Below are 27,055 nucleotides of genomic sequence, written 5' to 3' on the forward strand. Positions count from 1 at the left end.
ACGGTTGTTGTTAATTGCTATTTCATTTTGTTGGGCCGACACAACGCTGCTTCTCAAGGCTGCTTGGTCCCCGTATTGTTTATGTCTGATCTGCTGCTGAACTATACTAAAAACACACACTCCTGAGCTTAGTGTACTACTTTGAATTTCAATCACTACAACAACACTCGTGTGACACTGACATCCAAATGGGAATTGAGTTGGTTGAGTTTCAGCAAGCTCTTCTGTCTGTACTTCAATCAATGGACGCGGCATCAGGCATTTTTCAAAAGGCGGGCAGGTGTTATTGATTCACTGTTGTCCATTACTAGGTAGCTATTTATGACATTACCTCCGATTGCTTTTGAGGGGAAACCTCGCTTTGAGAAACACCAGGCCTGCATGGAGGTGCATGTAGAACTAGCTAGCTAATCAGCCCTTTACTCCCGTTCTACAGGAGAAGCTGACCAGGCTATTACATCCAATTAATATATATGTCAAATTATTATAAAGCCTTTTTGTCCTCTTTATTTATTTCTATCCAAGTGGGCTGCAGCTTCTCCTTTGTTCCATTTAAGCTCACTCTGGGAAGAGTTTTCCAATCCACATCAGTTATCCACCTATGTCTGCCAAGGTCTGTTCAATGCTGTTCAAATTCAGGTTTCAGATTATTTGGTTAACACTTTGTAATGTCCTAGTTCTTGTACTACTATGTTATTACTGCTCAGTTATTGTATTTACTTGAAGTTACTTACAAGGTCTTTATTACAGAAATAAGACTAATCCTCACTGTAACCATAATGTCAATGGCAGTGTAAGTAGCTAACGGCTACACTGTTACTGATCTATGTTACGTAGTAATACTGGGACTAATTGAGTGTATTTTTTATTAATTTTCTTATGAATGATTTCACTGCTATGCACAATTAGCCTCCTGGTATGGAACATGTTGTGAAACCTCTAATTTCTATCTATGCCAAAACCAATGCAATGTTACTCTGCACTAATCATGTGTAAGATGCATTATATTTTCTTTCTGTTCAGCTTTATCTTCTTTAACCCTGTGAATATTTGTTCCATATTTTTATATGTTTTCTAGATTTTGTTTAACAGATACTGTTGATTGTGGGAAGAAACATGTATGTAACCTCCACAGGCTTGTCTCAGGAAGAAAGAAACATGTATGTAACCTCCACAGGCTTGTCTCAGGAATCACACATCTGAAACTCAGGGAATACCTCAGATTACTGCCAAGGCTTGGGAGGATTTATTGAGAGTTGAGGGGGGTCAGAGTTCATGACTGAAAAGGGGGTGCAATTTTTGTCTGCATTTGTTTTGTTTTTTTGGTGTAAGTGAAAGACTAGTTTTCCATTTACTACTAAAGCTTGTGACAATAATAGGATGGGGGATTTTTGATTGCCCACTGTTGAATGTCTTGGCGAACAGTATAACTCTTCTCTAGTCCACACAAAAGACTTTCAAATTCTCGCCAATATGACATTAAGAGTACAACAAATTACTAATGCGTCCTTAAATCTAGTCTTGAATGTCTGGAAATGAGAGCTTTGCAGGCTTTATTTTACATTATCATACATGTGTACTTTGTCAACATACTATCATGTAGGCTACCAAGTCTGCGAATGTTCCTCAAAATGATACCATGTCATGATATGTCTATGATGGTTCCACTATTGATGACATGCCACGAAATGTCTGATGGTCCACTATTGATGAAATGTCTATGATGGTCCACTATTGATGTATTTTTTCCTCTATAATCGTTGTAGATGGGGGGTGTAGTAGAATATTGTTACCAGTAAGGGATTGGAGCTATAGTATACGAATCGGGGTGTCTCGTCTCAGTACAAATAACTTAAAATACGGTAAGACTATCAGTCTTTGCGACGATAAGAATGTGTAATGGTTGAGTTACTTTAAACCCTTCAGATCTTGCTTCATTCCTACATTATTTGTTTATGGGTGGTGGGATGTATTAAAGAAGTTTAAGTAAGTTAGTTACAACTCAGGTTATAAAGGATGGGGAAAAGATGAAGTGTCTATTTCTTTGGCGATGTGGGAATTAGACTGATTCAGGTTATCTGCTTCAGAATGTTCCAGTTGATATACTGCAAAATGAATGACATATTATGGAACTAATGTTTGATTTGCTCCCCATTAAAAGGGATAAACAACCCACAGCAACATGAGCTGTTACAGTAATGTGAAATCCGTACTCCCAACACCATTTGAAATGTATCACAGTGTCTCTATGACTGTCTCACATCCTTCAGATAGACTTCTGAAATAGAACTCCTCTTTGGTCTTTGATGATCCTTCCACACATCCACTCCTCTGATGACGCACTCATGAAAGTGCCAAACTGCCAAAATGCAACTTCTGCAAAGCTCTGTTCTAACTGCTGTGCTATGTCACGCACAATTATGTTTTAGAGCCGCTTTTATACCATGCTCTAACCAAACCTGTTTGATCCCAATGCACATGTTGTTGTCACATTGTGATTTAATTGTTGGGTGTTAGAGGGTTAGATATAAAGGACAGTTAATTATCTATGCTCAGGGCAACATGGAAATGACATAAAAACACAGGTGACCTTGTATTATATAGGCTACGCTAGTATGTACTTTTAGTGTTTTCAATCGTTCTTTTGTGATCCATGCCATGTCATTCTGTGATGTATGGTCACACCATTCCTTAAGAATGTGCATTTATTACAGTGAAGAATGTATCAATGTTAAAACACTGCCATAAATATTTTATGTCAAGTAATCTCAGGCACCTCAATGAATTGTGGAGTTCTTACTCAGTTTATTATGAAGCATGCATAACAAGCAAAACTGTGACAGTTTTAAAATGTGACATGCTCTTTTTCCTAATAAAATATGTCGATGTTCACGATATTTTGTTGTACTTTAGCCTACTGTATCCAAACAGTGAAGAATATTTTAGAAAGCAGATGAATTAACATTCTTGATCTGCACCGCGTAGTCTGGGGTCTTTCTCGTTCGGTGTTGTTTCCGGTCTAGAGCGGAAGCGCGATGACGCATCGCATAATCATCCGGTCTGGACCGGAAGACGAACAGTTGTTGTAATGTTTTTACTGTAGGCTGCACAAGGGTGAAGTTTCGAGTAGATAACATTCGCGATGGCATCACCAGGCATAACACCGACGAAAATTGTAAAAGAAGATGCGAGGAGGACTACCGGTTAAGGAAAAATAAAGCAAGCGGATGTTGGAGGCGGGCTCTACAGGCTCGAGCCGGATGATGGGGCGGGCTTAAAGTTGCCCAATGTAGTTTTTGAGCACTAGTATGCGCTCTAGAGCAAATTTGAGAAGGTGGTCCCCGAAAATCGCGTACTACGTCATTGCGTCAATACGCGGAGCACATAATAGTGATGTTTCACACATCTTTGTTGTTTTCAAAACATTAGCTAAATATCCTTTTGCAAAGAAATTACAAGGTAGGAAAGACATTCAAGTGATTCAACATGTTTATTAGACTACAAGGAACCATATAATCGAGGAATTTCGAAAATAAACAAAGAACGGATTGTTTTGATTCACGTTTCGTTGGGTACCTTTAAGGCAGTGAAGTAAAGGCTCTTCTCCCCGAGGAGAGACTGGTGACGCGAGGCTAGCACCGCGTCCACCACCAGGGGGCAGTAACTCTTGTTTACATTCTTTGTCGGGGTGACTGTAGGGTGACTTGGGTGAATTCAATATGGCAGCCCCCAATGTCGCATAAGGAACTCATTCGGCTCACTTTCCAATGGGGAAAACCAGGATATAATCTCATGTAATTCATAGTTTACGGTCGTTTTTTATGTCTTGAAAAATGAAAGTCTCACGTATCGTATTGTCATTGTTGAGAATAACAGTGGGTCGAAGGCAGGCAGTATGCAGAATCCTCCCACCTACACTAATGCCAAGCACCAGGGGTTACACCACCGGATCGTCATTTAAGGGCTGTGCCGCTTTACTGTACAGAAATCACGGAGACCCTGCTCAAGTCGTTCAGTAAGAATGTCATAATGTGCACTGCTTTCATACAGGTGTTTTGTATTAGGCTAACGTTACACGTTGCTATCATAAGTAGGCTGAGACCAACATGGCAGCGGGATCATGAACTGTAGGCTACTGTGTGGTTGCCAGGTTGGAGAGCATGGACCTGCCCTCAATCGACGCAAATAGTGTCCTTGTAAAAATACTGGCCGCTCCAATCAACCCATCGGATATCAACATGATTCAAGGTACCAAACAAAACATAAACAGACTTGTCTATAAATTGAATATAAACTCGTCTACCAGTTCCACCCCTGATCATTTGTCGTACAGTAATTCCATGGTGTTATATCAGGTACCTACGCCATCCTACCTGACCTACCAGCAGTAGGGGGCAACGAGGGGGTGGGCCAGGTGCTGGAGGTGGGACGCCAGGTGAAAACCCTCAAACCAGGAGACTGGGTAATCCCGAGAGATGCTGGATTAGGTGACTAATTCTGATATTATCTTCTGTATCCGTCTATGATTTTACTATTTAGACCTTGTGGGATAATCACGTCTCATAGATCCAGCCATCTGTCTGCAGGAACCTGGAGGACAGCAGCGGTGCTCGCTGAGGAGGGTTTGATCTCCCTGCCCAGTGACATCCCCCTGCTCTCTGCAGCCACGCTCGGAGTCAACCCCTGCACAGCCTACAGGATGCTCTCCGACTTTGAGGCTCTCAAACCAGGTAGCGTCACTACCGTCCCGATACCCAGTATCAGTTGATATCAAATAAACATTATTTTTTACTCCACCTTTTGTGCATATTGCAATGTAAAGTGCTTGTGTGCTCCCTTCTACTTGTCTTAACCGTCTGATCTATCTACCTTCTCGCCATCCATCACATTGCATTTTAAGGTGGCACACCACACTCTACCATTGCGCTGACTCTGTCTGTCACGTGCACGTTTGTGTGTGTTTGCTGACTGTGCTCTTGCCTCTCAGGCGACTCAGTCATCCAGAATGCAGCCAACAGTGGCGTGGGTCAGGCGGTCATACAGATCGCTGCTGCAAGGGGAATCCACACCATCAATGTGGTCCGAGACAGGTAGCCCCGCCTTTGACCCCACTTAGCACACTGACACACACACTTATGAGGGCACGCCTGTCAATTAGTGACTGATTATGGGTTTGTCCCCTAAGCAGCTTAATGTACATGAAGACTCCTGATAAGGGAAGGGGGTTTCCAGCCCTAATGATTACTTGTTGGGGTTATCAGCTGGTCTGTTAAAGTAGGACTTGTTGTGTGTCCTTGAGTTGTAGCACACCAGCCTATTAATGCCTTAATTAAGTCTTAAAGGTAACTGAGAATGACAGCATGGCAGGTGAAGTGTTTGTGATTTGGAACGGAGCTTCATAACTAATTGAGTTCAACTGTGTCCACCTCCTCCTCACAGGCCAGACCTGGTTCAGGTTGCTGATAGGCTGAAGGCCATCGGGGCCAGTCATGTGGTCACAGAGGAGACACTCAGACGGCCTGAAATGAAAGAGCTCTTTAAGGTCTGAGGTCCTGTGAGCACAACTCAAAAGATGTGAAGGTATGATTTTGCTTTTAAGAGGAATTAACATGTTGTCGTTATCGGCTACTCTATTCCCTTAAAGACCTGTCCGAGACCTAAACTAGCACTGAATGGAGTTGGAGGCAAGAGTGCAACAGAACTCCTACGTCACTTAAGGTTAGTGTTCAGGTGACTGAGCACCTTTTGCTGTTGGATCTTCATGTTTAGAGATTCGGGAGGAGTTGATATATGATCGCTCTTCCCCTCCTGGTTTTCAGGCTTGGAGGATCCATGGTAACATACGGTGGGATGGCTAAGCAGCCAGTCACTGTCCCTGTGGTAAGACCTCCCACTTCCTGTATGAGTCTGACGTGCATAGCTATAGGTAAAAAAGTCAGTGGGTAGTTTTAAGAAGCTGCTAAAAAACGCACCTGTTCCATAAGCACTTGTAATGTGTGTTTGCCTTCTGTGTAGTTTTACATTTTATAGACATTTTATATACACCTTGTAACTCTGGTTCCAAAAGGGTCTTTATATAGAAAGTTTACTTAGTGTTCTCTTTTAAACTGTTCTCTCTCCCATATACAGACACTGCAATAATTAATATACCATTTAAGGGACAAACTTTGCTCTATATTCTTTAGAGTGCCCTTATCTTCAAAAATGTGAAGGTGCAGGGGTTTTGGGTCACCCAGTGGAAGAGAGATCACTCTCATGGTGAGTCCGTAAAGCCTTTACTGCCTCAATGTCTCTACTCAACGGCACAGGAGGATCAAGCTCAGTGACCCAGTCAGGCCATAGCAGTCCTCAGTCTGGACACTTCCTCTCTCTCCCCAGATGAACCAGCCTTACGAGGGATGCTGGACGAGCTGTGTGCCCTGATCCGCCAGGGCAAGCTGACCGCACCTGCCTGTTCTGAGGTGGCCCTCACAGACTACCGTAAAGCACTGGACAGCGCCACGCAGCCATTCACCTCCACCAAACAGGTCCTGGTCATGTGACCCACCTGACCTCGCCTCCAACAACCCTCTGCTTCTTACTCAAGGTCGGCACGTTGACAGAGTGCAGCACCAAGATTGCAGTGTTATAGTTGGAAATAAGTTGCTCAAGCACGCGTTCAATAAATATGTAGTCATCTTCTATAGAGAAGCTCGAAGTCCAGTATATGTTATCTGTACTACTTCAGCTACCTTTCCGGACAGTTGTCACTGACACATTTATAAGGGACTACATGTAGACTCTCAGAATTTGCCAACATATGTATGTTTATTTGTCCTGCAAGGCAACATGTTACATTGTCAGATATGTTGGTCTGACAATGTGCTGTGATGAACATTAAAACGTTACTCACTTTATAGAGCCACATTTCCCAAGTTAAAAGGTCATGAGGGAGTACAATTAAAACCATAACGATTATGAGAAAGGTTTATTGATGATTACAACAATAGGGTCCAGGGTCCATTGTTATTTTACGATTATGACATGATTTTATAGATAGATCAATATCAACTTTATTCCTTTGATGTAGCAATACACAACAAAAAGGCACAGATGGTACGAAAAATGCACAAAGGGACCGCACAATAAGGCACTAAAACAGCACTATTATTAATGTTAGTAGGAATGCAGTAGTTAGTATTGCTTCCTGCAAAATCCAACAATAAAGAATGCCGATCTCAAACAGGTTTACAAGATTTGCTATGATGATTTTTATTTTTTTACTTTAAGAGCTATTTGAGGTAAATGGAACCTTATAAAACTGAGCGAAGTCAAAGGTTGTGGTTCTTCCTGTTGTAAGTTATATTTAAAAGCATAACACATGAGGGCCTAGTGCCCTGGTATGTCCATACCGCATGTCTTAAAGATGTACATAATTCACGGCCAATTAAACCAAATTAACTATTGTTACATCTTAATAGAGACATTCAGAAAATATGTTTAAAATCACGATTCACATCAAAAAAAGAATTCAAATCAGTTATTGAAATTATTTCATAGCATTTTTTTTGCCTCCCAGATAATTATTTTGTTTTTTTTTAGTCTTTCAATCTTTCAGTCAGACAGTCTTTGACAGTGTCCAAAGGATGACCAATGAAATGGGATCCCTAGGAGTTGAGCCAGACCAGACTAAGTGCCAAAGAGAAGACTGGCAGCAAGGCAGGAGCAATCGAAACTGCTGCTTCTCTCAGACAGAGATCATAACTGTTCAAGTCTACTTCTCGAACAGAACACACATGGTCAATCCGGCAGTCTCTGTCACACTCTGTCAGGTCGTAGTTGACGGAGTTGAACTCGTAGTACTTCTGGAGGTAGCAGCGGTCGTTGGCCATGCGCTCTAGGACCTGGTGCATGGAGTCCGGGGAGGCGTCCGGCACGCGGAAGCTCTCTGTGAGACGGTACTCCTTCTCCCAACGGGCCTGGGCTGTGTTAGCATGGGTCAGGTTCAGGTAGTAGGTCACCATGTCCTGAGCATGTGGAAGAGGCAAAGGTGAGAGTGACTGAGCGTAAATGGTAGAACTGCTGTATACATCCTTAAAACCAGAAACACCTTTTAAAACACCACACAGTTTCGGTGGATCTAGCAGAAAGAAGGAGGGAGAGAAAAATCGATGGGAAAAGATAACGACAAAAAGGTACTTTCTTACTTTGACCAGAAGGTTTTGGGTGTCATACTCAAACACACGGATCCCGGGGTTGTTAGCCCCATCCACCACCCCAGGCAGAGTGGTCTTCCATGGGGTCACCCCTGGGGTCAGGAACATGACACTGATGGGAGTGGGAGGTTCTGAGTAAACAAGACAGGAAGTACCATAAAGGAAATGGGCTTTGTACACCACGTGTTGGGGACGGACACACTTGAATCTGAATGCATCCATACTGACGCCAATGCTAGAGTTTTGAGCAATGTAAAGTGACAATGTAGGCCTACTCTCCGAATTGTAGAACATGCGGAAGCTGTCGGTGTGGTGATGACCAAAGAATTGTCCAATGATGACAGAGTGATGCTTCTGAACGAGCTCCAAGTAGCGCTTGTTGAAGTTGGGTCTAAACCAAGGTTTACTCCGCTTCTTCTCAAATACACCTGGTGGCACATGGCCTATGATGTAAACCTAGAGGAGAAATGGCCAGTATTTCAATTAAAACCTTGAAAAATACCGCAGTGTTGGATTCTTTCAAGCACGGAAGGGCATTCTGATAGCGTTCTACTGTATGTGTGTGTGTGTATATGCTTACTGCAACTCAGGCGTACAGTGGCTCAGATGAGGAAGAACAAGGGTCAAATTTATACCTTTTCTTTGTTGTTTGCAGCTTCCGTCAGAACCTGATCTGTCCAGTTGAACTGGTCCGCTGGGTCTGCCATGTTTTCTGTCACCTTGTTCTGATCATAGTAGAGGTTTGTGTTCAGAACCACGACCCTGAAACCTGGCTGACCCGGCAGCTTCTCTGTATAGTACCCACCTAAACAAAAAGACCAGAGGGATGTTGGGAAAGCAAAAGAGGACTGATTTTATATCTACTGTGTACCCAGCTAGCCTTTCAAATATCCTATACCTGCTCTGAAGGTTCTTAGAGACTCTGGTTCCAACCATCCCTGCCACATCTCTGCTGTCTGCTCATATATGTAGTTCTGAACGGCAGGAAGCTGGCTCTTCGGGTGGTAGTCATGATTGCCCAGTGCAGAGTACACTTTTGTGTCTAAAAAAATGAGGAAGGAGAGTTTTCACGCATCCGACATACACAATGTATGAAAAGCATCCAAGACAATTATAGGATAAGTAGTTCCTTTTTCATTTTGGCCTAAACGCACCCGGGAACACAAGTTTTATGATGTGGGTGAGGTTGCCGATAATCCACAGGACTTTCTCTTCTCCTAGATCCTCATTGGGCACATGCGGTGTGTCATCTCTGTAAAGCAATTGTCAGGCTTTTACAAATGAGTTTCATACAGAAAATACATAGGATCACATGATTTGGTCCCAAGAAGCAGTCAAACAAGTTTTACGCACAAGGGCGCAGTAATAGGCTAAATAGGCTATCCATCCATCCATGTAGCCAATGCCCACCCTGTCCAGACGATGAAATCTGGGTCTGGTAGAATATCTTTCATGGCGTACAGTGAGGAGTTGATGAGTTCCCATGGCGCGTCACAGAGATAGTCTCCAAATTTACCCGCACGGGGCGCAGGGCGTTTTCCGCTGGATGCGCACACAAGTTCGGGATTGTCGGTAGTAAGGTTATAGGTTGGGTCCCAGTGAAGATCCGTGATATGCCAAAACCTCCCTGGAATAAGGGCCACATATGAAATCAGCAGCTTGTAGCTTCAAGAGCTAGTCTGCAAGAGAGGTGGTGGGTGCAGGCACTCACCCGATAGCGCCAGAGCCTTCCCGCATGTGAGGAGGAAACAGGACAGGAGCCACCGCATCGCAGCCATAACTAGTGCTCTGAGTGGAGGCGAAGCCAGGCACATGCTCGGTTATCTTTCCAAGAACCCTAGGTAGCCTATAGTCTATAAATAGGAGATAAGACAGCTGCGGGATTCAATTCAAAAAAGAAAAAAAAGTAGGCTCTCCTGGTTGGCGTGCGAGTGAAGCCTATAAATAGGCCTATATATTTGTAATATTTTTCTGACCAACATTCATTTGAATTATGCCTTTTGTTGCCTTGTGCGCTGATAGACAGGACGGGTTAACCTAGCAAGTAGCCTAGGTTACAGAAGGCTATATTTTATAATTCAGTTCAAGGTAATTTAACATTGAGATGAAGCGAATAGGCCACCTAATGATGGACCTAAATGATGATCGGCAAAAAATAGGCTTTGCAGTGTTATGTCAACGTGAATAATAAAAAGGCGTTATTGCATTAAATTCAATTACTGAATTACTTTGGATAAAAGCGTCTAAATGACTGCAATGCAATGTAATAGCAAAGGCTACTTTTCTGTTCAGTTGGCCTAGTGTTCTGACGATTTGAAAAGGCTTCCGTAATGCTACCTTTTGTGTTTCCATATCCATAAAGGTATGACTCTCACAGAATATGACATCTTTATTTATGTTTGATTGCAAACAGAGGTAGGCTATTAAGTTCACTCTATTATAAAATCTTTATGTAAGATTTCTGGGGTATGCCTATAGCTCGATAGATCAATATCCTCCATCAAAATGCTCCCACTACAGAATCATTTTATATTACATCACTACTCACTCCATGCATAGGCTACTGTAAGAGTATGGGGAGCATATTTTGACAATCTATTATCTTGAGCATGCGCAGAGCCGCTATGTCGCACATCTCGATAGGTAGAGCACATGTCGTCAGAACACCTGATGACCCGCTCACCGAACTACGTGTTCTCATTGGACAGTGGATTTCGCGGGAGTGCAGTAGCACGCATGCGCAGCTCTGCTGTCAACTCTCCAGCGCGCGGAATTGCACAAGGAAGATCCGCCAGGGGCTTCTGAACGTTACAGTGACCAGTGGTCTACAAACATTAGTTTGTTATCAAAACAAAAAAGTACTACCAGCATGTGGAATCAAGGTGAGTCTTCCTCAACTCTGTGAAATGCCGAGAGGCTCCCAAAATAAACGCTACCTAGCCAGCCACTAAGCTAACGTTAAGCTAACTGTGGTCTATTGTTTATGTTGATATAAACTGCTGCTTCTTTAATAGCTAACTAATAAGACACTATTGACAGCCCCGTTTTACACGTGAGCTACTTTCTCGGGAATGCACGGTTGAACTCTTTTAAAACCCGTTTCAGGAGGATACAATGAATCCAGTACCAGCATGGGTGGTGGGTATACTCAGTCTCCCGGGGGGTTCAGTTCACCTGCCGCGTCCCAGGGGGGAGAGAAGAAAGGGGTGAGCACACAACCTCCTTATTCAGACATTAAAACCTCCTTATTCAGACATTAAAACCTCCTTATTCAGCCATTAAAGCCTCCTTATTCACCCATTAAAGCCTCCTTATTCAGCCATTAAAGCCTCCTTATTCACCCATTAAAGCCTCCTTATTCAGCCATATATATATTTGTAATACATTCTTATTTTAATGCGCTATCATGTATAATGTCTTTTTATTCTTGAAGCACATTGAGTCTGTGCTTGTCGCATGAAATGTGCTATATCAAATAAACTTGACTTGACTTATTACACAGATCCATGCTATGACATCTCAGCAACTATGGAATTTAACTGTAACCTGAATTATTGTTGGTGTTGGTGTAGGCCTCATGAAGTCGAACATATGAAGTTAGCTAGCTAGTTGAATGGTTGATTGGTCGGACATTAATAGCTTTGTGTTTGCTTGCAGAGAACTCGTGCCCAGCAGATAATCCCGTGCACAGTGTCCCAGCTCATGTCTGCGGCCCAGGCTGAGGACGTCTTCCGAGTAGGAGAGGTGGAAGTTGCCCAGGTACCCTAGTTTGGTGTTGCTGTGCTTGAGTTTCCATCAGAAGTCTCAGATTTCAAATAAATGACGATGCTTGTACTCAGCCATTCTCCAAACGAAACTGGAAATGATCAGGTAATACAGGATTGAATGGGAGGATGTTTTGAGGGGGACCTTGATCAGTGTCATTGAGTTGTGTGTCCTTTTGTGTCTTAGGTTACCATTGTAGGAATCATCCGGAGTACCGACAAGTCCATGACCAACATCCAGTACAAAGTAGATGACATGACCGCGGCCCCTATGGATGTGAAGCAGTGGGTGGATACAGAGGTCAGTCAGATCTGTATGATCATATGACACCATTCAAATGTTCAAAGACTGCTTCCTTCCTCCCACTGAGAATCACTGGTCATGGCTGATTGGCGAGATCCATGCTGGGAAGCATGTCTTTTTTCACGTGTGTGTAACGTAATGTGTGTTGAATTGGTTTAATTCACTCAGTATAAATACTGCCCACCCGCGCCATTGAATCGCTAGCTTTTCGGTGGCTTCACTGGCTAAAGCAGTGTTTATGTGAGGTTGACGTTGTCGATGTGCGTTGGCAAGTCTGAGGACCGGAGATCGAACCTAGCGTGGGCAAGTGAAGGTGGAAGCGACACGGACGAGCCATGCAGTGACACCTGTGACATTGATTGATTGATTTTATTAGACATAATTTTAAAAAAGAATTACAGAGGTAAAGTGCATTAAAAAAAAGGGTAACATAAAAAAGCTACTGCTTATTTCCATTATGGTCCTTGTTGGTAAAGACACACGCAGTCATTTTCTATCAAAGCATAGTTGCCTACACCGGGAAGTTTAATCTGACTGTGGGCGAAGAGAGAATTTCGGGAGGTGTATATAGTCGGCAGAGTTGTCATCTTTGATCAATTGTGGGTGAAGAGACCATTTCGAATAGGGTAAATATGGCGGACCCTGTTTGAAAATCTCTTCACCCGTAGACTATCAATGATATGACAGCTCTGCCTGATTGCGTAGCTAGTTTGATTGATTCCCAGTCATCATCACTGCACACTATTTATCTCCCTTCTCTGCGTCGTTTTACGGGGTGCTGTCCTGGCACTACATTCATAAGTAACAGGAAGTATCACTCTGCTGCCGTACTTCCACAGAGAAGATCATTCACTTTAAGTATGAAGCCTTCTACTGTTTTCCATTCTGTGTTGAAAAGAGAGAGGATTGCATGCAAAGTGCAATTAGCCTAGGCTGCTCATTGGAGTGACTAACCCCATGTTCTGTTCATGTCGTGCTGGCCAGTATGGATACGGTCTCACTGTCTCCTTGTCATTTCCCAGGACCCTGGTGTAGACAGCACTGTCATTCCCCCAAACACTTACGTCAAAGTCTCTGGCAACCTACGCTCCTTCCAAGTAAGATCATCAGCCCTGTCAGAGTCAATGGTGCAAGTGGGAAAGTCAGACATTTGACACCTCCAGAGGACTTAACAAGAAGTGGTTAACTTGGTCATCCGTAGCCCTCACACATTTTTTTCTCCACATTTATGTGAATTGATGCTACTGCTTTAACAAAAAAACTACTGTAAGATATATATGTATCTTACATACGTACGTACGTGCCTTGAGGGTAGATTTTTGTGGCTATTTCAACTTATTTGTGTAATTTATTCCGAATAGGAATTGTTCCTCTGCGTTTCCTTAGATGCATTGTCATGCTGTTTGTGTGTGTGTGTGTGCGTGTGTGTGTGTGTGTGTGTGTGTGCGTGCGTGCGTGTGAGAAACTTCCTGTTTCAGAATCACAGGTCGGTGGTAGCATTCAGTGTCAGGCCCCTGGAGGACATGAACGAGATGACTTCACACATGCTGGAGGTTGTGCAGGCACACATGCTGCTCAGCAAACCACAAGCCATGGTGAGATCCGCTCAACGACAGAAGTACATTTAGTATATGTAGTCTGTCTAACGTGAACCTGAAACAAAGAGACCATCATTTCACTGATCGTTCCGGTATTGAGCTAGCTGATGTTTTTCTGCAGGCTCTCACTGGGCTACAATGGAAGTCAACGGAGCATATGTAGATTAATTGAAAATACAGGGTGTAATCTTACTGGTCTCAATATGCTCTCCTGTGAAGTGTATCGCAATCCGAATACTTTGACATGTTTGGCATGGCTTGGACATAAGCATTCCCCTGCAAGTCATTCCAAACTCCTAACAATATTTGGATTGCAATACATTTTGCAGGAGAGAATACCGAGACTGGTAAGATTACACCCTGTGCTTCCTGTTTCAGAAAAGCACATTTATCATAGTTTTTCCCATGCATTTACATATGCCCCATTGACCTCCATTGTAGCCCAGTGAGAGAGAAACTGCAGCCAGCTCAATACTGAAACGTTCAGTGAAATCATGGTCTCTGTGTTTCGGGTTCATGGTAGACAGACCACAAATAGGACTAAATGTCAAAAATGGCACACTACCCCTTTAACCCCACCTTTCTGTTACTGGCAATGACATGTATGATTTAGGTGAGCTATTTCATGTCATTTCAGACGGGCGGAGGTAGTGGAGGGGGAATGAGCACTAGTACGATGCCCATGTCAAAGCCTGGAATAGGTGGCATGGGAGGAATGGGAAGCGGTCATTCTGACATGTCCGCCAATGGGTTGAGCCCAGGCCAGAACCAGGTGAGTGTGCCCAATTGATTACCAGAAACACTCGATGATGCGTTAACGACCATTTGCAGGGTAAACAATGGGAACCAAATAGAGGTCTTTGGTGTGTGATGTACAGCAGTGGGATGGGCCGCTCAGATTTGGGCTGGCAAAAACATAATAAACTGATAAACTGACCCAACACAGTATCCATTGAGAATTGTCTGTTCACGTCCTTCCTAAGGTGCTGAGGTTGATAAGAAGCTGTCAAGATGACCAGGGGATCAGCATACAGGACCTAAAGCAGAGACTTGGTGGCATGAGCATAACTGTTATCAAGTAAGACACTTGTCCTATACACTTGTCCTATATTTCCACCTGGTAGATGGCAGGTTTTCAATGCTAAACATATACTTGCCACTTTATCACGTGATCTCTTTTATCACTCCACAGGCAAGCAGTGGAGTTCCTCAGCAATGAAGGACACATCTTCTCCACCATTGACGAAGAACACTTCAAATCTACTGACAATTATGAGTAGATCTACGACTATGCCTCCAGCCCAACCTGCACACAGTCTACTGAGCCCCTGCCCCACACATCGGAAGAGCCTCAGCACTCAACCACAGACTGTCAGGAGGCCTATACTAAACGGATGGTAACAGTCCAATACAAACCACCATAGGCCTTGTGGTTTGTGAGAACACAGAAGCGTCCACAAGGAGTTTGCTTTCAGTTTAGTTAACTGTGGAAACATCCTCTCTGGCTGCTCTTCTCTCAGCAAGAGTTAGACATTTATATAGTTGTCAGAAGGTGAGTCATGGATACAGAAGTACAACTCCAGTCCATTTGAACCTTTCTTTTTCTCTAATTTCCTCAATTAAAAGTATGTTTTCAGAAGAAATGTCTCGCTGTTTCTTGATATAGCTCATATAAAGCAACCAGTATGCATAGTTAGGAAGAAACTCCAAGACATTCTGAAATCCATAAAAAATTGCCTTTATTTTAATGCCACAATTTAGTGGTAAGTGGCAAGATTACATTTCACTCTTTTATTTCCCCTAGTAACAAAATAAAACTGAGGCACAGTATTGATGACTTTCGCTGTCTTTTATTATTGTCCTTATTTCAGCTCTGCGTTGTGTTTTGATTTCAATAAAAGACGGCCCCCAATCTCACACAATACCACACAGTCCAGTGTCTCCTTTTCAGGTGTATTCCAAATGAATCTCTCCAAACACGGGATTTGAGCCTCAAGCAAAAGCGGTTTATTACAGAAGGTTTGACATACAAAAGACGATGGCATGGCTAATGTACAGTTGACCTCTCTGTATGCTGTCTGGACCCAAATCAAAGTATTGGTCTCGTTGCAACGTTCTTATGTGGTTTGAGTGTCCCCCCCTTCCTCGTCTCTTCTCCGATAAGACTGTCTGGTCTCTTCTGTGGCCTTGTTTGGTCAAGTTAACCTACGCCGCCTCGGCGCCCAGGCCTTTATCTCTAACCACAACAATGGTGTTTGGCCCAGAGTGTACCAGCCATGGAATGTCTTTATCTCATAAGTCTACAGTATGGAAGAGGGACACCGTTTCTTACCGAAAACTCAAGCCGACAGCCATACTCAGAGGTCAATCATCATAATTAGGAAATAGCTAACAGGATCATATTAAAAGGCATTTCTCTGAAAATCAACCATATTCAACAGTATGTATCGTGTCATATCCCATAATAGTTAACATTCAGACATCGGGTCTAGTAGAGGACAGTAAATGATAAGTAAAGTTCTTTCTAATGTACATTCTGTGTCGAAAGGTTATGTATTCCACAACTACTATTCTGTAGAGGAACTACGAGGTGCGGGCTGAAGGGTTTCCTGTGTGTTTGTGGCTGGCTCAGAAAAACAAGACACTCTCTTGTGCTTTTTTCACCATGTCCATAATCCCATCCACACTCTCATAGTCATGGTCGCTGTCCATGTCTGATGTGATGTCGCATAGATCCACTGCAGAAAACAAACGTAGATTAACGGTTTGCATCTTACTGTATAAAAGTCAGTGTACACTTGTACACTAAACGAACACTTGGTCACTTGGTATTACTTTGAGTATGTTTAGCCATGATTTTTTTGTAGTATGCAGGACCTTGAACCTATGTTGCGCTATGGGGCTGTGTGTGTGTGTGTGTGTGTGTGTGTGTGTGTGTGTGTGTGTGTGTGTGTGTGTGTGTGATGCAGCACAAGCCGTACCTTTAGCCGTACCTTTTTTCCTTCCCGTGTCCACTTTCACATAGGTGTTTGGCTCCGCCTTGCCTGCTGCCATGGGTTTTCTAGGGTTCGGTGGGGGAGGGGACTTGTCTGGGATAACCTTCATGGTGACAGGAAGAGTACAGTGTTATTGCTGAATGATACAAAAACTAACACGAGATAAGAGGAACCACTGATATTTAAATGTCAGACATTTAAATATCAGTGGTTCCTCTTATCTCGTGTTAGTTTTTGTATATCAAACAAGCTTTGTTCTTCCATATCACTCGGCTAACACAACATGATATAAGGGATTTTGACATATCACCACACAATACATTGTTTGATCAGTATCTTAACCCGGGCTATTCAATCTGTATATTCTTCCTAATAAATACTTACTGGAGGTGGGGGCCCTGGGGGTCTCGGGGGTTTGTTATGACCAAGACCAAGACTGCTCATCTCTGTGGTCAGGGTCTTGCTTTTGCGCTCATGGCGGGAGGATCTTGGTTTGGAGTGGGTTTTCTTAACAGAGACATCGGACGTTGGTTTTCTCTTCGGCGGGCGTGGTGGCGGGGGCTCGTCTGATCCCTTCATCGTGCAAAACTTGTAATAGAACTCATCTGTCGTCTCGGTAACAGCCTCCAGGTGAGGCTTGGGGGCCGGGCCTCCGTGCCACGGCAGGGGGTCGCGCGTGAACGAGACGGATATACTGACCCACCGGACGGGGATCTCGAAGCACCGCTCCGGGCGTCCTGGGAGGCTGGCCAGTATGACGGGCTCCCTGGTCGCCTCCTCCAGTGTCAGGGAAGAGAAGCCAACCAGGGGGTCCATCTCCAGCTCTGCGTCGCGCGTCACCACCTTCACATCCAGCGGCAGAGAGAAGCTCTTGCCCAAGTCCTCGAGTGTATACTTCTTTTTGTCAGTGATCTTCTCCACAAAGTTGCTTTGCATGTACAGAGGCAGGAGGACCTCCTCGCTCACGCCCTCCTCTTTCTCCTCCTTGTCCTCCTCGTCCTCCTCGTCCTCCGTCTCCCGGGGCCTCCGGCAGAGCAGGGCCTCCACCGTCCGCCTCTGTCCCCCCTCGCAGCGTAGCTCCGCCTTCTCCAGCCGCAGCACCTCCAGCTGCTCCCCCACGCAGAGCGCCGGCACGCCCTCCTCCTCCACCTCCTCGCAGTGCCGCATCACGCTCACCTGCATGCCCGGCGCCCGGGCCGAGGCCGCGTACAGCTCGTACACCGAGTTGAATTCGCGGGGGCGGCGCCGCAGCCGGCCGCCGTAGCCCTGGGACACCAGGAAGTACTGCCGCGCCCGCCGGCCCTTCAGGCTGGAGGCCAGGACCATGGCCGACATGCCTCGTCCGTGGAGGACGAGGTGGTGCCCCTTGCGGAGTTCAGGCAGCCAGCTACAGCGGAACAGGGCCTGCGTCTCAGGGCCTTCCAGGATCTCGGCCATGGTGGGGAAGGCCTCCTCGGGCTGGGAGTGAACCTCAGAGAGGGTGAGGGGGCTCACAAAGATCATGTCCTGGGACTGCTCTGTTATGTCCTCCACGTCCACTTCTAAGGTAGAGGGGAACTTGACTATATTCTTCCTCACTGTGAGACAAGGATACTCTGGTAAGGAAGTGATACTAAGCCACTAGTTTTGCAAAGCAGAGCTCAGCACCACTTACTGTAGCTACTGTATGTTATTATGTTGAAAAGGTACAACATGTGATAATAACATTTAGTAAATAAGTAGTTTGCCGCTAATACAAATAACACCTTGCTCAATGACCTTTCAAAATGTGTTGAGTATAGATTCTGCCTCGATCTCATTTCTTTTCACAGTTCCTGTTGATACTCACAGTGCATGATGGCCTGGATCTGATAGATTGGGCTGAGGACCAGTGGACCCGGACACATGGTAGCCTTGCTGAAGCTGAAGCGCCGGGTCTTCAGATGGGGAGACGCCATGATTTCCTGGACGGTGTAGCCGTAGTCGCTCTCGCACTCGTAGAACTCTCCCCGGCAAGAGAGCGGCACCAGCACCTCCGCCGCCGCGCCCTGCAGACCCTGGAGCTGGCAGCGGACGCACGTCTCCGCCCCCTCCCTCTCCTTCACGGACAGCATGGTCACCGCCCTCCCGGCCCCCAGGACGAAGTTCTCAAAGGTCATCTCAGAGTGGCTCTTGAAGGTGAAGGGGAAGCAGGAGTCCAGGCCTACAGGCCTCATGCTCACCATCTCCTCCACCGAGCTGTAGGGCATCTCCTCGGGAACCAGCTTGAACAGGCCTGACAGGATCACAAACAGACTGTTGTTTTGCTTTTGGTATGCTTATTACGATTATTTGCCTGAAATTCTAGTTGCGATTATTAAGCGTGATTATTATTTCACATTTTAAATGCTTTTTTTTTTGTGGTGCCATCATATAAAAAACAAAAATCTGAGAAATGTACTATTTGCTAGCTGTGAAATTGCTCAGCTCACTCAGTGGGAATGCACGAGATTCATCCACGTGCCCCAAGAACACTCAATGGAAAACTGAATTATTAAATTGCATTAATTGCAACCTTTTGCAATTAGATAATTGCAGAGGTCATAATTGTGATTATGATTAATGCACGATTATTCGTGCAGCCCTAGGTTGGCTCCTTTATTTTAGCCAGCTGACTGGCTGGCAATAAGGTGTTGTGAAAAGAGCTTTAATCAAGACTCTAACAGAGTAGACGACGTAAAACAGTTGATCAGTGATCCTGTGTTGAGACTTGACTGTTTTAAGCCTCACCTGTATGATTGAGGGGCAACTCAAATTTCTCATTGGTGCTGCAGTCCTCACAGTTGACAGACAAGGGCTCTATACCAATGACTTTAATGATGTCACCTGTGGAGAGACACACCTCGCTCCCAGACAGCTCGTACACAGACCCTGGCAGAAACACACCACAGCCCCCATGAGGATCACACCGCACCAGTAATCACAGTATAACAAGTGAGACATCTTTGAGGAGGAAATTGCAACTCGAACTGTACACTGTCAGATAAATCACATTTCTGAAACATTTGGTAACTTCATCAGAATAAACTGATAAACTGACCCAACACAGTATCCATTGAGAATTGTCTGTTCACGTCCTTCCTAAGGTGCTGAGGTTGATAAGAAGCTGTCAAGATGACCAGGGGATCAGCATACAGGACCTAAAGCAGAGACTTGGTGGCATGAGCATAACTGTTATCAAGTAAGACACTTGTCCTATACACTTGTCCTATATTTCCACCTGGTAGATGGCAGGTTTTCAATGCTAAACATATACTTGCCACTTTATCACGTGATCTCTTTTATCACTCCACAGGCAAGCAGTGGAGTTCCTCAGCAATGAAGGACACATCTTCTCCACCATTGACGAAGAACACTTCAAATCTACTGACAATTATGAGTAGATCTACGACTATGCCTCCAGCCCAACCTGCACACAGTCTACTGAGCCCCTGCCCCACACATCGGAAGAGCCTCAGCACTCAACCACAGACTGGCAGGAGGCCTATACTAAACGGATGGTAACAGTACAATACAAACCACCATAGGCCTTGTGGTTTGTGAGAACACAGAAGCGTCCACAAGGAGTTTGCTTTCAGTTTAGTTAACTGTTGAAACATCCTCTCTGGCTGCTCTTCTCTCAGCAAGAGTTAGACATTTATATAGTTGTCAGAAGGTGAGTCATGGATACAGAAGTACAACTCCAGTCCATTTGAACCTTTCTTTTTCTCTAATTTCCTCAATTAAAAGTATGTTTTCAGAAGAAATGTCTCGCTGTTTCTTGATATAGCTCATATAAAGCAACCAGTATGCATAGTTAGGAAGAAACTCCAAGACATTCTGAAATCCATAAAAAATTGCCTTTATTTTAATGCCACAATTTAGTGGTAAGTGGCAAGATTACATTTCACTCTTTTTTTTCCCCTAGTAACAAAATAAAACTGAGGCACAGTATTGATGACTTTCGCTGTCTTTTATTATTGTCCTTATTTCAGCTCTGCGTTGTGTTTTGATTTCAATAAAAGACGGCCCCCAATCTCACACAATACCACACAGTCCAGTGTCTCCTTTTCAGGTGTATTCCAAATGAATCTCTCCAAACACGGGATTTGAACCTCAAGCAAAAGCGGTTTATTACAGAAGGTTTGACATACAAAAGACGATGGCATATAGTCTAATGTACAGTTGACCTCTCTGTATGCTGTCTGGACCCAAATCAAAGTATTGGTCTCGTTGCAACGTTCTTATGTGGTTTGAGTGTCCCCCCCTTCCTCGTCTCTTCTCCGATAAGACTCTCTGGTCTCTTCTGTGGCCTTGTTTGGTCACATTAACCTTCGGCGCCCAGGCCTTTATCTCTAACCACAACAATGGTGTTTGGCCCAGAGTGTACCTCTCATAAGTCTATGGAAGAGGGACACCGTTTCTTACCGAAAACTCAAGCCGACAGCCATACTCAGAGGTCAATCATCATAATTAGGAAATAGCTAACAGGATCATATTAAAAGGCATTTCTCTGAAAATCAACCATATTCAACAGTATGTATCGTGTCATATCCCATAATAGTTAACATTCAGACATCGGGTCTAGTAGAGGACAGTAAATGATAAGTAAAGTTCTTTCTAATGTACATTCTGTGTCGAAAGGTTATGTATTCCACAACTACTATTCTGTAGAGGAACTACGAGGTGCGGGCTGAAGGGTTTCCTGTGTGTTTGTGGCTGGCTCAGAAAAACAAGACACTCTCTTGTGCTTTTTTCACCATGTCCATAATCCCATCCACACTCTCATAGTCATGGTCGCTGTCCATGTCTGATGTGATGTCGCATAGATCCACTGCAGAAAACAAACATTGATTAACGGTTTGCATCTTACTGTATAAAAGTGAGTGTACACTTGTACACTAAATGAACACTTGGTCACTTGGTATTACTTTGAATATGTTTAGCCATGATTTTTTTGTAGTATGCAGGACCTCGAACCTCTGTTGCGCTATGGGGCTGTGTGTGTGTGTGTGTGTGTGTGTGTGTGTGTGTGTGGGTGTGATGCAGCACAAGCCGTACCTTTAGCCGTACCTTTTTTCCTTCCCGTGTCCACTTTCACATAGGTGTTTGGCTCCGCCTTGCCTGCTGCCATGGGTTTTCTAGGGTTCGGTGGGGGAGGGGACTTGTCTGGGATAACCTTCATGGTGACAGGAAGAGTACAGTGTTATTGCTGAATGATACAAAAACTAACACGAGATAAGAGGAACCACTGATATTTAAATGTCAGACATTTAAATATCAGTGGTTCCTCTTATCTCGTGTTAGTTTTTGTATATCAAACAAGCTTTGTTCTTCCATATCACTCGGCTAACACAACATGATATAAGGGATTTTGACATATCACCACACAATACATTGTTTGATCAGTATCTTAACCCGGGCTATTCAATCTGTATATTCTTCCTAATAAATACTTACTGGAGGTGGGGGCCCTGGGGGTCTCGGGGGTTTGTTATGACCAAGACCAAGACTGCTCATCTCTGTGGTCAGGGTCTTGCTTTTGCGCTCATGGCAGGAGGATGTTGGTTTGGAGTGGGTTTTCTTAACAGAGACATCGGACGTTGGTTTTCTCTTCGGCGGGCGTGGTGGCGGGGGCTCGTCTGATCCCTTCATCGTGCAAAACTTGTAATAGAACTCGTCTGTCGTCTCGGTAACAGCCTCCAGGTGAGGCTTGGGGGCCGGGCCTCCGTGCCACGGCAGGGGGTCGCGCGTGAACGAGACGGATATACTGACCCACCGGACGGGGATCTCGAAGCACCGCTCCGGGCGTCCTGGGAGGCTGGCCAGTATGACGGGCTCCCTGGTCGCCTCCTCCAGTGTCAGGGAAGAGAAGCCAACCAGGGGGTCCATCTCCAGCTCTGCGTCGCGCGTCACCACCTTCACATCCAGCGGCAGAGAGAAGCTCTTGCCCAAGTCCTCGAGTGTATACTTCTTTTTGTCAGTGATCTTCTCCACAAAGTTGCTTTGCATGTACAGAGGCAGGAGGACCTCCTCGCTCACGCCCTCCTCTTTCTCCTCCTCGTCCTCCTCGTCCTCCTCGTCCTCCGTCTCCCGGGGCCTCCGGCAGAGCAGGGCCTCCACCGTCCGCCTCTGTCCCCCCTCGCAGCGTAGCTCCGCCTTCTCCAGCCGCAGCACCTCCAGCTGCTCCCCCACGCAGAGCGCCGGCACGCCCTCCTCCTCCACCTCCTCGCAGTGCCGCATCACGCTCACCTGCATGCCCGGCGCCCGGGCCGAGGCCGCGTACAGCTCGTACACCGAGTTGAATTCGCGGGGGCGGCGCCGCAGCCGGCCGCCGTAGCCCTGGGACACCAGGAAGTACTGCCGCGCCCGCCGGCCCTTCAGGCTGGAGGCCAGGACCATGGCCGACATGCCTCGTCCGTGGAGGACGAGGTGGTGCCCCTTGCGGAGTTCAGGCAGCCAGCTACAGCGGAACAGGGCCTGCGTCTCAGGGCCTTCCAGGATCTCGGCCATGGTGGGGAAGGCCTCCTCGGGCTGGGAGTGAACCTCAGAGAGGGTGAGGGGGCTCACAAAGATCATGTCCTGGGACTGCTCTGTTATGTCCTCCACGTCCACTTCTAAGGTAGAGGGGAACTTGACTATATTCTTCCTCACTGTGAGACAAGGATACTCTGGTAAGGAAGTGATACTAAGCCACTAGTTTTGCAAAGCAGAGCTCAGCACCACTTACTGTAGCTACTGTATGTTATTATGTTGAAAAGGTACAACATGTGATAATAACATTTAGTAAATAAGTAGTTTGCCGCTAATACAAATAACACCTTGCTCAATGACCTTTCAAAATGTGTTGAGTATAGATTCTGCCTCGATCTCATTTCTTTTCACAGTTCCTGTTGATACTCACAGTGCATGATGGCCTGGATCTGATAGATTGGGCTGAGGACCAGTGGACCCGGACACATGGTAGCCTTGCTGAAGCTGAAGCGCCGGGTCTTCAGATGGGGAGACGCCATGATTTCCTGGACGGTGTAGCCGTAGTCGCTCTCGCACTCGTAGAACTGTCCCCGGCAAGAGAGCGGCACCAGCACCTCCGCCGCCGCGCCCTGCAGACCCTGGAGCTGGCAGCGGACGCACGTCTCCGCCCCCTCCCTCTCCTTCACGGACAGCATGGTCACCGCCCTCCCGGCCCCCAGGACGAAGTTCTCAAAGGTCATCTCAGAGTGGCTGTTGAAGGTGAAGGGGAAGCAGGAGTCCAGGCCTACAGGCCTCATGCTCACCATCTCCTCCACCGAGCTGTAGGGCATCTCCTCGGGAACCAGCTTGAACAGGCCTGACAGGATCACAAACAGACTGTTGTTTTGCTTTTGGTATGCTTATTACGATTATTTGCCTGAAATTCTAGTTGCGATTATTAAGCGTGATTATTATTTCACATTTTAAATGCTTTTTTTTTTGTGGTGCCATCATATAAAAAACAAAAATCTGAGAAATGTACTATTTGCTAGCTGTGAAATTGCTCAGCTCACTCAGTGGGAATGCACGAGATTCATCCACGTGCCCCAAGAACACTCAATGGAAAACTGAATTATTAAATTGCATTAATTGCAACCTTTTGCAATTAGATAATTGCAGAGGTCATAATTGTGATTATGATTAATGCACGATTATTCGTGCAGCCCTAGGTTGGCTCCTTTATTTTAGCCAGCTGACTGGCTGGCAATAAGGTGTTGTGAAAAGAGCTTTAATCAAGACTCTAACAGAGTAGACGACGTAAAACAGTTGATCAGTGATCCTGTGTTGAGACTTGACTGTTTTAAGCCTCACCTGTATGATTGAGGGGCAACTCAAATTTCTCATTGGTGCTGCAGTCCTCACAGTTGACAGACAAGGGCTCTATACCAATGACTTTAATGATGTCACCTGTGGAGAGACACACCTCGCTCCCAGACAGCTCGTACACAGACCCTGGCAGAAACACAGCACAGCCCCGATGAGGATCACACCGCACCAGTCACACAGCCGACGTAATCACAGTATAACAAGTGAAACATCTTTGAGGAGGAAATTGCAACTCGAACTGTACACTGTCAGATAAATCACATTTCTGAAACATTTGGTAACTTCATCCTTGCTGATTGCATGTTTTGATTAGTAGGCTATCAGTAATTCCATTTTGCTGAAATGATGCAATGGCATATATGCTACTCAGATGCCCGACTTTGCGAATAGTAGACTACGAATAGTACAATAGAACAATGACACGAATATTAGAACCGTGATGAGAAGAAATCCCCTACCTGCGAAATACACCCCGGAACAAACATGTATTATTCGTGGTAGACCAGTTTGATCCAAGGATGCTATGAATTCTTGAAGGGACACAGTCCTGTTATTCGCCATTACTGTCGAAGTGTAGGCCTACATCCAGTCTGCGACATCAAAGGGGAGAACAAGCTCTTCTGTTGAAAACCACACATGAGGAAATAAATGTGCAGACACCCCGCGGGTGTTAGCCTACAGGGCGTTATATTTCACATGCCGTTTGGACAGGAGGAAGAGAGACGAACCGGGGGGCACTTTCCCTCAGTCAGTTATTATTTGAAATATCAGCTTTAAAATGTGGATTTACAGTCAATTTTAGCATATGAAAAACTGAATAACACTTTCTTTAACTACATGCAGCATTTATTTATCATATTCACGATAAAATTTTACAAAACAACAATAAAACAGTGTAAGCAATAGTTGTTGTAATGGATTGTAGACTACTGTTCTCTAAAGAGAGAAAATAATTGATATTGGTGAGGTGCTGGAGAGGTTAGGTGATGATAGCCTATATGAAAATGTTTTTGATTAGGGGACACTGAGGTGTGCTGGCTCTCAAACAGTTTGTTGGCAACAGTGATGCCAACTTAGCGACTTTGTCGCTAGATTTAGCGACTTTCCAGACCCCCTCTGGCGACTTATTTCATGAAAAGCGACTAGCGACAAATCTAGCTACTTTTTCTGGTCATTTTGGGAATTATTATGTTGACAAGGAAGCGAGCTCAGCTCAGGAGTCACGACGAGAGAACCTTTTTTTGCTGCCTTCACGTCCTCTCTCCCTCGCTCGCCCACACACGCGCTGGGATCCCTCTCGCAACAACCAATCATATTGTCAGAAACGGCTAGTTTACCTAGATACTGGTGACGTTAGGTTAAGTTTTAATTAAGCCATGTAGGCTATATTTTTTTCCCGTTATTCTTTAGGTTTACCACAGACCTACGTTGTTTAAAAGAAAAAAACAAATGTTATACAGCAATAAAAAAACAAGTTTGTAAATAAGTCAATAGTTTTATTGTTTGTTCCATGCCCATCATCATCACATGGCTGATGTAGGCTACTAGGGTTGCACTGTAAAAAAAAGAAAAAAAGAAAAAAAAGAAGCTAATGTTATACAGCAACAAAAAAAAAAAAAACTTTGTTTGTAAATATGTAAATAGTTCGTTTGTATTTTCACCCCCCCCCCCCCCACACCGCCGCCATCTAGCTACTTCTAGCGACTTCTGGGACAGCCAATAGCTACTGCCCTTACTGAAGAGTTGGCAACACTGGTTGGAAAATAGATTTGACAACTGGACAATGGAATACGTTGCACAGCAAATGCAGTATCCAACAGTTGGCTCGTGGCTAGCTAGCAATGGTACAGCTATGGGATTAGCTCATTTGGGTTGCTGTCAAAGCTGCCACTCTTATGTTGCTATAGCCTACAATTATCAGAACAATATGAACATTCAGTTGAAAGTTTTCCATCCACCCATCCATCACTGGATGAGGAATAAGCACCGCAAAGCGATCAATTCAATGCAAGCAGGAGCCAGGCTGTTCAGTGCATTTCTCTGATCCGGTGTTGCGACCCAGTCTCTAGAAATGTTTTGGACGAGTTGCCGACAGTTTGCGCCTCCAGCCAATCTGCGCGCCCATAGACATAATAAAGAACTACTGGTATGGAGTCAGAATGAGGCCAGAAAGCATTGTAAACGTAAGTGAAGTATTGTAAACGTAAGTGAGGTATTGTAAACGTAAGTGAGGTATTGTAAACGTAAGTGAGGTATTGTAAACAAAAAAATATGAATTGTAAATGTAAGTGAAGTATTGTAAACGTAAGTGAAGTATTGGAAACAAAAAATATATAAATAATCACTTAATTATAAAAAAAAA

At 44.8% G+C, this 27,055-nt stretch overlaps 5 protein-coding genes across 5 annotated transcripts; 2 read left to right on the forward strand and 3 right to left on the reverse strand.

Moving 5' to 3' along the window:
• The first annotated feature begins 3,709 nt into the window (after positions 1–3,709).
• Positions 3,710–7,196, forward strand: mecr (mitochondrial trans-2-enoyl-CoA reductase). Its single transcript, XM_084445003.1, has 10 exons — positions 3,710–4,015; positions 4,151–4,248; positions 4,356–4,487; positions 4,587–4,730; positions 4,988–5,090; positions 5,440–5,542; positions 5,645–5,718; positions 5,820–5,880; positions 6,186–6,258; positions 6,379–7,196. Exons 1-10 carry the CDS (start codon positions 3,834–3,836, stop codon positions 6,540–6,542), a joined length of 1,134 nt encoding a protein of 377 aa, XP_084301129.1. The 5' UTR covers positions 3,710–3,833; the 3' UTR covers positions 6,543–7,196.
• A 450-nt stretch (positions 7,197–7,646) lies between these two features.
• Positions 7,647–9,973, reverse strand: smpdl3b (sphingomyelin phosphodiesterase acid like 3B; the record flags this gene model as incomplete). Its single annotated transcript, XM_084444673.1, has 8 exons — positions 7,647–8,006; positions 8,187–8,326; positions 8,471–8,651; positions 8,831–9,000; positions 9,094–9,237; positions 9,350–9,447; positions 9,606–9,822; positions 9,907–9,973. The coding sequence occupies 8 exons, from the start codon at positions 9,971–9,973 to the stop codon at positions 7,647–7,649; spliced, it is 1,377 nt and encodes a 458-aa protein (XP_084300799.1).
• Positions 9,974–10,969: 996 nt separating this feature from the next.
• Positions 10,970–15,593, forward strand: rpa2 (replication protein A2). Its single transcript, XM_084445040.1, has 9 exons — positions 10,970–11,077; positions 11,301–11,401; positions 11,853–11,954; positions 12,147–12,260; positions 13,286–13,360; positions 13,742–13,858; positions 14,499–14,633; positions 14,845–14,939; positions 15,054–15,593. Exons 1-9 carry the CDS (start codon positions 11,065–11,067, stop codon positions 15,139–15,141), a joined length of 840 nt encoding a protein of 279 aa, XP_084301166.1. The 5' UTR covers positions 10,970–11,064; the 3' UTR covers positions 15,142–15,593.
• An 896-nt stretch (positions 15,594–16,489) lies between these two features.
• Positions 16,490–19,931, reverse strand: LOC311314337 (protein THEMIS2-like; the record flags this gene model as incomplete). The annotated part of the gene is made up of 6 exons (XM_084444674.1): positions 16,490–16,599; positions 16,855–16,960; positions 17,242–18,434; positions 18,686–19,111; positions 19,606–19,746; positions 19,916–19,931. The coding sequence occupies 6 exons, from the start codon at positions 19,929–19,931 to the stop codon at positions 16,490–16,492; spliced, it is 1,992 nt and encodes a 663-aa protein (XP_084300800.1).
• Positions 19,932–21,578: 1,647 nt separating this feature from the next.
• On the reverse strand, positions 21,579–25,282 carry LOC311314338 (protein THEMIS2-like; the record flags this gene model as incomplete). The annotated part of the gene is made up of 6 exons (XM_084444675.1): positions 25,152–25,282; positions 24,679–24,819; positions 23,759–24,184; positions 22,315–23,507; positions 21,928–22,033; positions 21,579–21,688 (listed from the first exon to the last, which is right to left on the reverse strand). The coding sequence occupies exons 1-6, from the start codon at positions 25,252–25,254 to the stop codon at positions 21,579–21,581; spliced, it is 2,079 nt and encodes a 692-aa protein (XP_084300801.1). The 5' UTR covers positions 25,255–25,282.
• Positions 25,283–27,055: the final 1,773 nt, after the last annotated feature.

This window comes from Borostomias antarcticus, assembly GCF_949987555.1.
Source record: "Borostomias antarcticus genome assembly, chromosome: 10".
Classification (NCBI taxonomy): Eukaryota; Metazoa; Chordata; class Actinopteri; order Stomiiformes; family Stomiidae; genus Borostomias; species Borostomias antarcticus.

Bases quoted from the DNA above. Each gene is read 5' to 3' on its own strand.
- mecr (XM_084445003.1), top strand. From the start codon at position 3,834: ATGAAAGTCTCACGTATCGTATTGTCATTGTTGAGAATAACAGTGGGT. The intron at 4,488-4,586 runs GTGACTAATTCT...ATCTGTCTGCAG, and splicing joins CCCGAGAGATGCTGGATTAG to GAACCTGGAGGACAGCAGCG. The intron at 4,731-4,987 runs GTAGCGTCACTA...CTTGCCTCTCAG, and splicing joins CTTTGAGGCTCTCAAACCAG to GCGACTCAGTCATCCAGAAT.
- rpa2 (XM_084445040.1), top strand. The intron at 13,859-14,498 runs GTGAGATCCGCT...ATGTCATTTCAG, and splicing joins TCAGCAAACCACAAGCCATG to ACGGGCGGAGGTAGTGGAGG. The intron at 14,634-14,844 runs GTGAGTGTGCCC...GTCCTTCCTAAG, and splicing joins TGAGCCCAGGCCAGAACCAG to GTGCTGAGGTTGATAAGAAG.